The sequence below is a fragment of the Staurois parvus genome, unplaced genomic scaffold (genome assembly GCF_062004578.1).
Source record: "Staurois parvus isolate SC_StPar_1 unplaced genomic scaffold, SC_StPar_1.0 ptg000195l, whole genome shotgun sequence".
Taxonomy (NCBI): Eukaryota; Metazoa; Chordata; class Amphibia; order Anura; family Ranidae; genus Staurois; species Staurois parvus.
Window position 1 is genome coordinate 3,789,580 of NW_028317991.1, and position 15,372 is coordinate 3,804,951.

The window sequence follows — 15,372 nt, forward strand, 5'->3', positions numbered from 1 at the left end:
TTATTGCTGTGAACCCACATCATGTATTCAAAGGAGCTGTCCATGCAAGTGAAACAGGTCATTGTAAGGCTTCAAAATGAAACAAATCCATCAGAGAGATAGGAGCAACATTAGGAGTGGCCAAATCAACAATTTGGTACATTCTGAGGAAAGAACACACTGGTGAGCTCAGCAACATAAAAAGGCATGGACGTCCACGGAAGACAACAGTGGTGGATGATCGCAGGATTTGCTCTATGGTAAAGAAAAACCCATTCACAACATCCAGACAAGTGACGGACACTCTCCAGGAGGGGGGGCTATCATTGTCAAAGTCCACAATCAAGAGAAGATTTCACGAGAGCAAATACAGAGGGTTCACCACAAGGTGCAAACCATTCATAAGTATGAAGAATAGAAAAGCCAGATTACACTTTGCCAAAAAACATCTAAAAAAGCCAGACCAGTTCTGGAAAAGCATTCTTTGGGCGAATGAAATGAAGATTAATCTGTGCCAGAATGATGGGAAGAAAAAAGTGTGGAGAAGGCTTGGAACAGCTCATGATCCAAAGCACACAACGTCATCTGTAAAACATGGTGGAGGCAGTGTGGTGGCATGGGCATGCATGGCTTCCAGTGCACTGGGTCATTGGTGTTTATTGATGATGTGACAGAGGACAGAAGCAGCCGGATGAAGTGTTTAGAGATATATTGTCAGCCCAGATTCAGCCAAATGCAGAAAAGTTGATTGGACGGCGCTTCACAATACACATGGACAATGATCCAAAACACACTGCAAAAGCAACCCAGGAGCCTTTGAAGGAAAAGAAGTGGAATATTCTGCAATGGCCGAATCAATCACCTGATCTCAACCCAATTGAGCATGCATTTCACTTGCTGAAGGCAAAACTAAAGGCAGAAAAACCCACAAACAAAGAACAACTGAAGACAGCTGCAGTTAGAGCCTGACAAAGCATCAGAAAGGAGGAAACCCAGTCTGTGGTAATGTCCATGGGTTCCAGACTTCAGGCAGTCATTACCAGTAAAGGATTCTCAACAAAATATTAAAAGTTAACATTTTATTTATGATTATATTCAATTGTCCAATTACTTTTGGTTCCTTGAAAAAGGGGGGATGGCTACTCTAAAGAGCTGTAATTCCTAAACCCTTCCTCCAACGTGGATGTACATACCTTCAAATTAAACCTGAGAGTGTGCACTCAGCCCATATCCGTTATATAACTATAGCTTGAATATGTTTTGGTAAATATCTGAAAAAACTAAAATTGTGCCTGTGTCCAAATATATATGGACCTAACTGTATCCAGACATTCTTCCATGGTGTGCGGATATGCGTTTTTTTAAATGGACAAACGATCTAAAGGGTTGATTTATTTCCTACATCCTGGTTGATCTTGGCTGTACTCACTGGCCGCACTCCAGCATTGTGAACACAATGGCAAATAGACGCGTGACAGGGGAAGCTTGTATTGATTTTTTTTTTTTTTTCTTTTGTGCTTTTGTAACATTTAAAGCTCCATGCACATGGGATGTTTTAATAACTCTGGTAACGTTGGCTGTGTAAAGTCATATTAAAAACATGTCTCTTTAGCATTTTTGTATTAGCATTTAGTGGCATTTTGCCACATTTTTTTCGGGTTTTTTTTATCGCATTTGCGTTTTTTTTGTCAGTTTTTAGTTTTTTGGGGTTTTTTTACCCAAAAAAAAAGATTTGGGAAGGGGGGAGTGTCAAAAAAATGTCCAAAAACAGTGGTTTGCTGTAATTTACCGCGTTTTGTCGCATTTTTCAGCGTTGGAGCGTTTTTACAGCTAAAAAAACTCCTCTAGAAACCCACTAGTTCTGGGGGGTTTTCCAGCCAAAAAAACGTTGATTACAGTCTGTGCATGGACACACAGGATAACATGCTGGGGACTTTACTGGCTGTAGATAAAAACATCAAAAGCTAAAAACAGCCGCTGTAAAAACGTCCCGTGTGCATGAGAACTTAAGGTTGGTCCAGTAAAACATGAGACTAGCCCGGTATAGGAGGGAAAAGGTCTGTGCCCCCCCACCCTTTTTTTTTGCTCTGGCCCTCCTTTTGCTCTGGTCCTCCTTTCTTTTGCTCTGCCCCCCTTTTTTTTGCTCAGCACCCCTTTTTTGCTCTGGCCCCCCTGTAGCTCTGCCCCCCTTCCTTTTGATCTGCCCCCTCTTCTTTTCCTCTGGCTTTCCTTTTTTCATCTGCCCCCCCCCCTTTTTTTTTCCTCTGCCCCCTCTCCTTTTACTGTGGCCCCCACTTTTTCTTTTTTTCTCTGGCCCCCCTTTTTTTCCTCTGGCTTCCATTTTGTTTCTCTGGCCTCTTTTTGCATTAAACTCCCTCCTTTTTCTCTGGTCTCCATCCTTTAGGGCCCCCCTCGTTTTTGCTCTGGCCCTACTCAGATCTGAATCTTACATTTTAAAATCAACACACCCCCCTTCCTTTTAAAAAACCAAAAAGATGAGATTGTCCTATATTGAAATCCTTAAAGTATTAAATGCTCAGCGCTTTTTAACCTGACACATTGAGCGCAATAAATGAATCATTTCCCAGTATGCTATTTGTTAAAACTTTTACCCCTGCACTTTCAGTTTACATCTTTCAATGTGCCGGTCACCTGCTGTATCAGTGCTGCTTCCCTGAACTTCCATTCTTCACAGGAAAGAGTTTACAGTGGACAGCATAGTAGAAAAGGAAGGAGGAGAGTGCCTTGCTATGTTAGCCTATGGGGCTGTTTGTTTTTATTGGTGACAACAGTGTAAGAAGAGTTCCTGCATGCAAAGGTGTCTCCTTAGGATTCTGCAAGAGAAAGGAGCCACTCTGATCAGGAACCCTGGGGCAGTGGTCATGGCACCGGCGTATACTGTCATGTAGACAAGGATTAAAGATAAAGTCAAGGCCTGGACTGAGCGAAGTATAAGGGAGGGCCAGCATGACTGGGGCGTGCAGACGAGGCGGAGAGTGTAATTTGGGTAGAGTATAGGCAAAGAAAAAGGGGATGGGGGGTGGTTACTTACTTGATTGGTGTACGCAGCATTGTGGGTGGTCTTGCAGGATTTGAAATGGGGGGTTGTGTCTTGTCGGAGTCAGTCGGAGCTTGTGCCATCATGGAGGTGGTTTCGTGCCTTGCTATCTTAGCCTATGGGGCTGTTTGTTTTATTGGTGACAACAGTGTAAGAAGAGTTCCTGCATGCAAAGGTGTCTCCATAGGATTCTGCAAGAGAAAGGAGCCACTCTGAACAGGAAACCTGGGGCAGTGATCATGGCACCAGCGTATACTGTAATGTAGACAAGGATTAAAGATAAAGAAGCTTCATATGCTATAAATAAATCCACTCCTGAAGTTGCTTAAAATAACTGAGGGGGGTTTAATGTCCTGGGTTCTCAGGATCTAATGTCCTGTTTCGTAACATTCATTTATTTTTTAAAATACGATCAGTGTAAATATCGGCTGCAGCCGTGAGCTTGGTACTGGCTTTTTCTGGCACCCCTCGGCTGTCATGTTACAAGCATGACTCCCACTGGCAGAGGCATGATGGGCCTTGTCGTTCTGCAACAGCCAGGGGGCCGTCCGTTTGATACCCCTGGGAAACCATGGGTACTCCTCTCGAAAATTGTGGGTACACTGCGTTGCACCCAAGTTACCTCCAAACTGCAGCATGGCAGCATAAAACTGACTTAGGCCTCATTCACATGGCCGTAAAACATTTTACTGATGTAAATGTGATGAGAAAAGTTCCCGCGTAATGATCTGTAAGTCCTATTTCACACCAGTGCAGCTTTGAAGCCGACTATTCTGTGCAATTTCATTGCAGCTTTGCTGACACTTTGTGGGATTTCATTGAACAGATATCAATGCAAGTGGCAATGAAGTCGCCCAAAAATAGCGTAGGGACCTTTTTCTTGAGTCTCACTAATTTGAGCAGTTCCATTGCTGGTAATGGGGTGCGACTTGTCATGCGACCTTGAACTTGCATGACAAATCTGGTGTGAACCAGAGCTTAAATACTTGCGTATAGATGCATTTATACATATTCGTAAATAACCTGTTTTTGTGATCATTTACTTTTACTCTTTGTTTAGACTTAATATATGCACTTACAAACACGTATACATCTATTTATACACATAAAGGCCGGTTCACACCAGAGAAATGCATTTTTATGCGATTTTTCAAAAGGTTCCTAGGGTTTTTTGTTTTTTTTTTTTGCTGTAGTGCGTTCCAATGCTTTTAGATGCATTCTGATGCATTTTTCCACATTCCAGTGCAGTTCCTTGCAGAAAAAATGCAGCATGTTCAACTTTTTGTTGTTGACTGTACTGGAGCTCACTGCAATGGTGAGAACTTTGCCATTGGAATCCATGTAACCTACTGTCCATGCGTTTTGGATGCAAAAAAAACACTCTGGACTGCATGTGGTGTGCACCAGCCCTAAGCGTGTAAAGCGCATGTTCTTAAATGCAGATTTTGGATTCTGTCTCAGGCTAGATTCACGTATATGCGGGTGGAGCCGCTGCGGATCCGCACAAAAATCTGTGCAGCCGCACCACCCACACAGAAGAATGCAGACCTGCGGGCGGGTACCATTAATTCTAATGGCATGTTGCTCGCACTGGAAATCGCAACTGCAGTGGGAACCAAGGTTCCCGTGTGGACTGCAGTTTCCAAAGAAGTGCAGGGACTCCTTCCCTGCGTGTCCCGGGGCACGGGAGTCCATTCAAATGAATGGGCTCTCGTGCCCGCGCAAAATGCGGCCCGCAGGAACGCACATATGTGAACCAGGGCTTATGGATCTGAATGCAGTGTATGTTTATGCACATGTGTGAATGGCTCCATTGAAAACAATGCAGCTGCATTCAGATTCGTCATTAAAAAATACTTGTGTATGCATGATGCCTGATCAAAGATGATGCTGTCCTTCTGGAGAGAGAAAATCAGGTGATGTCCTTGTCATGGGGAGCTCTGTGATCTCTGTGAGAAGTGTGAATACCTGGAAGTGTTACGGAGCATGCATGTACAGAACAGGAAAAATCTGTCTGATGCTAGGCCTGCTTTATTACCATTTCATTATGTGTGTTCTTCTAATGCTGCCATTTCACTTTGTTGTTTTTTTTTTTTTTTTCTGACAGCCCCGCTGCCGGTGAGACAGAAGTGTGCCGTGTGGAGGAAATGCCAGCCATCAGAGTTTGTGTACAGTGTACGAAGTGGTGGTGCAAAGTCCTACTTGCCCGTGATATGTCTGGAAGATGAGATGTAAGTGTTGCACAGATCATGGCAATCAAAACTTTTGTATAAAGTCAACAATGATTCCTTTTTTTTTTTTAACTCCACTTAAGCCGGACACAGGTGGATCGAATCTCCGCTGGTTCAACAGGCACCTGTCGAGATTCGATCCATCTATGGGCAGGCTGGTTGTAGTGAAGTTGTTCCATCAATTGACTTTACGACAACTCATTGATGCATGTGGGAAGTGAAGGCTGGTCCATGTAGTCTTATCCAGTAGAAGAGCTACTGTAGTTCAAAATACTGAAACAGTTAATACTAGTTCTGATAGAAAGGTGTCAGAACACACAGAGCTTCACAGTTGGTTGTGTATGAGGCCACTTAGGTGCAGGCCGATCAGGGTGTCTAAGCTGACCCGTGTCCACAGCCCAAAGTGCCTACAAAGGGGACGGAGCAATGGAAGAAGGTGGCCTGGTTGGTGAGTTAAAAAATGGTTTGAGGAACACAATGCGTTTGAGGTGTTGACTTGGTCTCCGAATTCTCCAGATGTCAATCCAATCAAGTGTCTGTGGGAGGTGCTGGAAAAATAATTCTGATCCATGGAGGCCCCACCTCGTAACTTTCAGGATTTTCTACTTGCGGCTTGGTGCCTTGGCATACTTTCAGAAGTCTAGTGGAGTCCATTCCTCAACGGGTTATGGTGGGTGGTCATAACGCTATGGCTGAGGGTTATATGTGGACCATAGCACGTGCCCATTGGTGCAAATGAGCCCTTCAATTTTAGATATGAGGGGATGGTTACAGGTTCATAGCGAGTGAGGGAGCAGTGGGATTGGTGGGTTGTTTTTTTTTTTTTTTAATAAATTATATAATTTTCCAGCTTCCTAATGAAAATGTTCTTATTAGTGATCTGTTCTTTGGATTTGTCACTCAGATTACTAGGCGGAGGTAAGAAGACCGGAGATAGAGGGTTCAACTTCGTAATCGTCAATCGTAAGTTTGTCTATTGCATAGAAATAATGGCTCAGCTACTGTAAACTCTAAGGCCCCTTGCACACCTCAGAGATTTGTAACTTGAAGCTCCAAAGCACTTGAGAAGAAAAAAATCCATTATTAGTGGAGCTGGTTTGCATCTCCACTCCAAGTCGCCTGAAGCTCAAAAAAGTTCTGGAACTTTTTTATTCACTCAAATCAGGTAGATTTACATGCTTTTGAGTGTTTTTAATTATATAGATATTACATAGGAAATGTACGATTCATGCATTTTTGAGCGTTTCTGCAAGTTCTGACCCATGTTTTTGGAGTGTTTTTCAGTGGCCATCATTAGTAAGGGCAGATGATTAGAGTGTCATTTACTTTCTGGAATCCTTCTGCCCTTATCTCAGGCATAGGCTGAGCTGAGAACCCCCCCCCCCCCCCTCCTGAATACTCCTGAGATATATGACGTAATTTGCATAGGCACATAAACCAGGAAGTAACTGAAGAAATGTGAAAAAGAAGTTTATACAAGTAAATATGATATACTTTCCTATCTATTTACTAATGGGAGCAGCATAGTTACATAGTTAGTCTGGCTGAAAAAAGACAAACGTTCATCCAGTTACATTACATTACATTACATTGAGTTTATATAGCGCCAAAGGGTTTGCTCAGCGCTGTACAATAGAGGGGGGGACAATACATGAAACATTACAGCAACAACAAACAGCACACGAGGGGTTATAGGGCCCTACTCTTTCGAGCTTACAGTCTAGGAGACTGTAGTTCATTAACATATCTTTTGTTTCCAAGGGTGGGAAAGGTCTGAGGTGTGAATTGTCATGATGTGTGACCAGCTTGGTAGGAACATCCTGTGTTCAGTGTTTTGTCCATCTGAGTACCTTGAAAATGCTTTCCATGCATTTTTCACGATGTTAAAAGGCTCTGGACAGCATCGGGAACTGGAAGAGTTAAAAAATAATTGCAAACGCTTATAAACACAGTTTAACCGCATTTACAAGCGCTTTGCGTTTGAAACGCTGATAAAATCGACGTCTGAACGCAAGTTTGTTGCATTAAAAAAAAACGACTGTAAACTCAACTGCCTGTAAGCGACTATAAACGGCTATGTGTACACGGACACATAGGAAAACATTAGGGAGAGTTCAGGGGCTGCTGAAAAAACGCTGAACAGCTCCTGAACGTCAGTTTATCAGCTGCAGTGTACATGAGCCCTAACCGTGTAACATCATCTTTTCTATTTTACCAAACAATTTTGTAACATATTGTGTGTTTGTGCATTAACCACTTGCCGCCCTGCCACTACATATATACGTGTGCAGGGCGGCACTGGGGCGCAAAAGCACGTTTTAAAACGAGCTCTGCGCTCCCAACGTTTCCGCGGGCAGGGGGCGCGCGCGCGCTCCTGCTGACCCACGGGTGACACCATTTGATCCCGGAGGGATCAATCATTCGATTTCAGCCAGTGATGTCCGGCTGAAATCAGATGATCGGTTCCTGTCCTATCCTGTCCTGTGTTGACAGTTACACAGGACAGGATATGATGTCATTCTTCTCTGCCTGGACATATTCCGTTCCAGACAGAGAAGAAGACATACAAATTGTGAGTAAAACAGCACATACCCACAGTTAGAACACTCTAGGACACATTTAACCCCCTGATCGCCCCCCCCCCCCCAGTTAACCCCTTCACTGCCCTGTCACCAGTGTCACTGATCAGTGAGCCGATTTTTACTGATCACTGTATCAGTGTCACTGGCGACTTCCGATAGTGTTAGCGCCCCTCCCAGATAGCACCAGTTTGCCCGCCAGTACACCAGTAATCCCATTTAACCCCTTAATTCCCCCCCCCCCATTTAACCCCTTCACTGCCCTGTCACAAGTGTCACTGATCAGTGAACCGATTTTTACTGATCAGTGTCGCTGGCGACTTCCGATAGTGTTAGCGCCCCTCCCAGATAGTGCCAGATTGCCCGCTAATACACCAGTAATCCCGTCTAACCCCTTGATCGCCCCCCCCCGAGTTAACCCCTTCACTGCCCTGTCACCAGTGTCATTGATCAGTGAACAGATTTTTACTGATCACTGTATCAGTGTCGCTGGCGACTTCCAATAGTGTTAGCGCCCCTCCCAGATAGCGCCAGTTTGCCCGCTAATGCACGGGATTTTTTTTACCAAAAACATGTAGCAGAATACATTATTTGGCTTAAATTTATGACTAACTTTGAGTTTACGATATATTTTTTATAGCTGAAAGTAAAAAATATTGTTTTTTTTTAAATTTTCGTGATTTTTTTGTTTATAGCGCAAAAAATAAAAAGCGCACAGGTGATCAAATACCACCAAAAGAAAGCTCTATATGTGTGAAAAAAAGGACATAAATTTCGTTTGGGTACAGCACTGCATGACCGCGCAATTATCATTTGAATAAGTGCAGCGCCAAATAGCAAAAAAAGGCCTGGTCATTAAGGGGGGTAAATCCTCAGGAGCTCAAGTGGTTAAAATTAATAAAAGTGTATTTTTTGAAAAAAAATGTGTTTGAAAAACTGTTGAGCAAATACCGTTTGACATAAACAAAAATTACCTGTAAAGGCTTTTAATGCGTCGCCTATGGAAATTTTTAGGTACTGTCTTTTGATGCCATTCCACAGGCATACGCAATTTTACAGCATCATATGTTGGCTGTCTATTTACTTGGTGTAACATCATCATCTTTATATGTTAACAAACAATTAGGTATTATATGGTGTTTGTGTGCAATAAAATTAATCAGTGTATTTTGTCCCAAAAAAATTGTGTTTGAAAAACCGCTGCACAAATACCGTGTGACATTAACCTCCCTGGCGGTATTCCCGAGTGTAGCTCGGGGTAAAGTTTCAGCACCACAAGAGGTAACCCCGAGCTACACTCGGGAATACACTGCAGCGTTGCTCTGGGATCCCTTCTGCACTTACCTTGTCCTTCGCTCCTGCGATGTCCCCCCTGCAGTGTCCCCGGCAATTTCCTCCGGCCAATGCCAGCATCTGTCTTCCGAGTTCCGTTCCCTGCGACGTCGGGACGTACGGGGGATGGAACGGCGGGAAATTTAAAAATTTTAAAAAGTGACATTCACTCAATACACTAAAATCACATAGTATAACATTCCTGTATCAAACCATTTCACATACATTTTGTCCCGAGTGCTTTGTCCTGTGCCCTGCCTGCATTTTTACTGTTCTTTCTGCCTGGAAACTGAGAAACGTCCATGGCGTCCAAAAAGCGTCCCTTTAGGTCAAAATCGGTTTTAGACCGGCTGGAGAACAGCGATAGTAAATTAGAGCCACTTGCAGAATTGAGTGATAATGATTCGTGGGGAAATTCAAGTTTGCTCAGTGATGTGCAAACTTGGCGCTCTATTTCCAATTTCAGTATTTTTGGTTTGATTATATTATTGAATTAAATTTATTATTATTATATTATTATTTTTTATTTTTATTTATTATTTTATAATTTATGATTTAGTGTTTCAAATTTTAACATACCCGGGATGTTTACTAGACTCTTGTTCGGACAGATTTCAGTGAGTTATTCCTAAGAATTACAGGCCTACAATAAAAAAATGACATTATTTCCATGCAAAAATATGTACAGCTTTGAGCACAGAAATACTGACATAATCAGAAAGCTAAGGAGGCTACAAAAATAAATCCAGCACCCATCATTTTATTCTCTGAAGCCTCTGCAAAAAAAACATATATAATGTTTGGGGTTGTAAGTATTTTTTTTAGCAAAACAATACTGATTTTTACATGTAGGAGAGAAATGTCAGAATTGGCCCAATAGGAAAGTGGCTAAAATACTTGGAGATCCTGCCATGGAGGTTCCTGTGCAGGTTCTTTCTGTTATAGGGTGACAACGCTCTGCCATCCTTTCATTTTTCCCCTCTATTGTCCAATCTCTCCGCTGGAGACTATAGTTGGCTGTGCCATGTACATAGCACAAGCGTAGTTAAATATTGTGTAGACAACAGAGACATTCACAGGTGAGCTGACTTTACATGCCCCACACTTCAGGGATTATGGCTTTCAGACCTTGCCTGGTCTTGGTGTATTCAACAAAGATTTGTTGAATGCTCCACTGTTGTCTCCATTTGTTAACCAGGTTTGAGAAATGCCATGCAGCCATCTATGGAGTACATGTACACAGGAAGTGGCTGCAAATATTCGGCAGGAGATCAGAAGCACTGAGATGTAACAAAGGATAAAAAAATTAGGTGAAATATTTTATTTAGTTAAACATTGTTAATTATTTGATACACGGTTGTTTTAGTAAACTAAATGTCATTTAGTTTACATCTATTGTTAGATATTCATGTGAAAGAGACCAGTTTAATGTTAATATTCTTACCAAGCTGTGACATTCTATATACACGTGCAGGAAGCCATACTTCCTCATTTTGTATGCAGCGTCTGGTTCCTGCTTAGTAATGCTTTGCGGTGGAAATGCTTTCCTCGTCCTTTTGATGGTGCAGGGTCTGTCTGGCTGCAAACTAGAGACCTTCAACAATGAGGTGATGAATCCACAATGCTCCTGGAACACAAAGACCATGTCATGTTGGCAGGTGCAGGTTTATAAGCTGTCATCTGGACCCTCGCTTCAGTGCTCAGAGCCCTGGTGCCCAAACTGCTTCCCAGAGGCCACATGCGGCAATTTGGCCCCCCTCAGGGCTCCTACAGACACTGATCTGTGTTTCCCTGTAACCCTGTTATTGCAATGATTTCTAGTGGTCTCACATAATGAATGTCTCCTGAAGCATGTCCCCAGTCTCTGACCATCTTCCATACCATGCCCCCAGTCTCCCTGACTATCTCTTATATCATGTCCGCAGTCTCTGACCATCCCTTATACCATGCTCCCAGTCTCTAGGTATCTCTTGTATCATGTTTGCAGTCTCTGACCATCTCCTGTATAATGTCTGCAGTATCTGACCAATTCTTGTATCATATCTGCAGTCTCTGACCATCTCCTGTATCATGTCTGCAGCCTCTGACCATCTCTTGTATCATGTCTGCAGTCTCTGACCATCTCCTGTATCATGTCTGCAGTCTCTGACCATCTCTTGTGTCATGTCCGCAGTCTCTGATCATCTCATGTACAATGTCTGCAGTCTCTGACCATCTCCTGTAAAATGTCCGCAGTCTCTGACCATCTCCTGTAAAATGTCCGCAGTCTCTGACCATCTCCTGTATCCTGTCTGCAATCTCTGACCATCTCCTGTATCCTGTCTGCAGTCTCTGTCTCTTGTATCGTGTCCATAGTCTCTGACCTTCTCTTGTATCGTGTCCACAGTCTCTGACCATCTCTTGTATCGTGTCTGCAGTCTCGGCCCATCTCTTTTATCTTGTCTGCAGTCTCTGACCATCTCCTGTAGCATGTCCCCAGTCTCTGACTATCTCTTGTATCGAGTTCACAGTCTCTGACCATCTCCTGTATCGTGTCCACAGTCTGACCATTTCCTGTAGAATGTCCCCAGTCTCTGACTATCTCTTGTATCGTGTCCACAGTCTCTGACTATCTCTTGTATCGTGTCTGCAGTCTCTGCCCATCTCTTGTATCATGTCCGCAGTCTCTGCCCATCTCCTGTATCATGTCCACAGTCTCTGACCATCTCTTGTATCGTGTCTGCAGTCTCTGCCCATCTCTTGTATCGTGTCTGCAGTCTCTGCCCATCTCTTGTATCGTGTCTGCAGTCTCTGCCCATCTCTTGTATCGTGTCTGCAGTCTCTGCCCATCTCTTGTATCGTGTCTGCAGTCTCTGCCCATCTCTTGTATCGTGTCTGCAGTCTCTGCCCATCTCTTGTATCGTGTCTGCAGTCTCTGCCTATCTCCCGTATCATGTCCCCAGTCTCTGCCCATCTCCCGTATCATGTCCCCAGTCTGACCATCTCCCGTATCATGTCCCCAGTCTGACCATCTCCCGTATCATGTCCGCAGTCTCTGACCATCTCCTGTAAAATGTCCGCAGTCTCTGACCATCTCCTGTATCCTGTCTGCAATCTCTGACCATCTCCTGTATCCTGTCTGCAGTCTCTGTCTCTTGTATCGTGTCCATAGTCTCTGACCTTCTCTTGTATCGTGTCCACAGTCTCTGACCATCTCTTGTATCGTGTCTGCAGTCTCTGCCCATCTCTTGTATCGTGTCTGCAGTCTCTGCCCATCTCTTGTATCGTGCCTGCAGTCTCTGCCCATCTCTTGTATCGTGTCTGCAGTCTCTGCCCATCTCTTGTATCGTGTCTGCAGTCTCTGCCCATCTCTTGTATCGTGTCTGCAGTCTCTGCCCATCTCTTGTATCATGTCTGCAGTCTCTGCCTATCTCCCGTATCATGTCCCCAGTCTCTGCCCATCTCCCGTATCATGTCCCCAGTCTGCCCATCTCCCGTATCATGTCCCCAGTCTGACCATCTCCCGTATCATGTCCCCAGTCTGACCATCTCCCGTATCATGTCCCCAGTCTCTGACCATCTCCCGTATCATGTCCCCAGTCTGACCATCTCCCGTATCATGTCCCCAGTCTCTGACCATCTCCCGTATCATGTCCCCAGTCTGACCATCTCCCGTATCATGTCCCCAGTCTCTGACCATCTCCCGTATCATGTCCCCAGTCTCTGACCATCTCCCGTATCATGTCCCCAGTCTCTGACCATCTCCCGTATCATGTCCCCAGTCTCTGACCATCTCCCGTATCGTGTCTGCAGTCTCAGCCCATCTCTTGTATCATGCCTGCAGTCTCTGACTATGTCCTGTATCATACCTACAGTCTCTGGCTATATCCTGCTGTTTCTGACACTGAATATGCACTGAATCTTATGTGTGCTGTAAAGAGCCACGTTTTAGGCCCCTCACATCAAGAAAGTTTACCACCACTGGCTTAGATCTAAACACAGCTTTCAAAAACTCATAGAAGCGGTTTCAGGTTTTATTGCCAAAGTTTAATTGAGCAATACTCAGCAATATTCATATATACCGATTTTCGTTTTCAAATTCTATTTGAATTTCGGAAGAAATTTTGTTTTGTTTTTTCAGATTCGTTTAAATGCATAACTATAGTAATTTGGAAATTGGCATTCATCCGAATCTCCAAATAACGAAAACTTTGTCCGAATTTCAAATCAGAGGGAAGCAAACTGCACATGTCTGCTTGACCTCCAGAGGTAGCTGATTCCTTGTGTAATAAGAAGGTTAATATACACCCTATAGGGGTTAGTGACCTAAAATTGCAAAATCTGGTGCACTTCTGCATAGAAACCAATCAGCTGCCAGGTTTTATTGCCAAAGCTTAATTGAACAAGCTGAAGGTAGAAGCTGATTGGCTGCCATGCACAGCTGCACCAGATTCTGAGTGCTGCAGTTTTAGTAAACCTCCCCCAGTTGTCCAGGCATGGTCCACCATTGTGCAGATGAGCCTGAAATGAGTGCTTGTAGACATGAAATGGCTGAAAAAGAATGAAGGAGATCAGCAACACTGAGATGCAAAAAATGTAAAAAGGTGAACAGTGTATTATTATATTAAAACAAACATGACTTGTGATACTTGGTGCTCTAGCAAAATGTCATCCAGTTAGGATTTAGATCTGCTTTAACCTGGAGCAGCAAGAATTGAATTGAATTGATGCTGTTAAACTGGCCAACAACTGCCGCTTCCTGTAATCAGATTCTAACCTTGAGTGCTACACATCTCTTTATTTTTTTAAATATACAGTTGTGTTCAAAATAATAGCAGTCAGACATCACTAACCTGATCAATCACTGTTTTTGGTCGAAATGATATTTCTACATGGCAAATAATTTACTAGCAGGTGTAGTAGAGTAATAGAAATCCAACAGACCCAACAGTCATGACATGCATGCTGCTGATTCTGTGTAATTGAATCACTAATTGAAAGGGGCATGTTCAAAATAATAGCAGTGTGGAGTTCTATTAGTGAGGTCATTCATTCTTTGAAAAACAGGTGGCAATTATTGCCCTTATTTAAGGAAGGAAGGCAGCAAATGTTGTACATGCTGGTTACAGTGCATTTCTCTCTGAAATTTTGAGGAAAATGGGTCGTTCCAGACATTGTTCAGAAGAACAGCGTACCTTGATTAAAAAGTTGATTGGAGAGGGGAAAACATATAAAGAAGTGCAGAAAATGATAGGCTGCTCAGCTAAAATGATCACAAATGCTTTAAAATGGCAACCAAAACCTGAAAGACGTGGAAAAAAGCGAAAAACTACCATTCGAATGGATAGAAGAATAGCTAAAATGGCAAGGACTCAGCCAACAATCAGCTCCAGGAAGATGAAAGAAGGTGTAAAGTTCCCTGTGAGGACTGTTACAATTAGAAGACGCCTATGTGAAGCCAAGCTATCTGCAAGAAGTCCCCGCAAAGTCCCACTGTTGAAAAAAAGACATGTGCTGAAGAGGTTACAATTTGCCAAAGAGCACATTGACTGGCCTAAAGAGAAATGGCGCAACATTTTGTGGACTGATGAAAGTAAGATTGTTCTTTTTGGGTCTAGTGGCCGGAGACAGTTTGTCAGATGACCCCCAAACACTAAATTCAAGCCACAGTACACTGTGAAGACAGTGAAGCATGGTGGTGCAAGCATCATGATATGGGGATGTTTCTCATACTACGGTGTTGGGCCTATTTATCACATACCAGGGATCATGGATCAGTTTGAATACATCAGAATACTTGAAGAGGTCATGCTGCCTTATGCTGAAGAGGAAATGCCCTTGAAATGGGTGTTCCAACAAGACAACGACCCCAAACACACCAGTAAACGTACAACATCTTGGTTCCAGACCAACAAGATTGACGTTATGGAGTGGCCAGCCCAATCCCCGGATCTTAATCCAATAGAAAACTTGTGGGATGACATCAAAAATGCAGTTTTTGAGGCAAAACCAAGAAGTAGAGAAGAACTATGGAATGTAGTCCAATCATCCTGGGCTGGAATACCTGATCACAGGGGCCAGAAGTTGGGTGACTCCATGCAACACAGATGTACAGCAGTTCTCAGAAACAGTGCGACTACAACCAAATATTCATTAAGTGATTCAAAGGAAAGCAAAATCTTCAAACATTTTTCAGTTTATATAGTGAATGTTT

The 15,372-nt window shown here is 43.3% G+C and overlaps 1 protein-coding gene across 1 annotated transcript in view; it reads left to right on the top strand.

Moving 5' to 3' along the window:
* Window positions 1-15,372, top strand: part of FAM3B (FAM3 metabolism regulating signaling molecule B) — a 137,586-nt gene that overhangs the window by 83,897 nt on the left and 38,317 nt on the right. Inside the window, exons 3-4 of the mRNA XM_089677898.1 lie at window positions 5,145-5,268; window positions 6,173-6,231. Of these exons, the coding sequence (XP_089534024.1) occupies window positions 5,145-5,268; window positions 6,173-6,231 (183 nt within the window). The remainder of the gene's footprint in view (window positions 1-5,144; window positions 5,269-6,172; window positions 6,232-15,372) is intronic.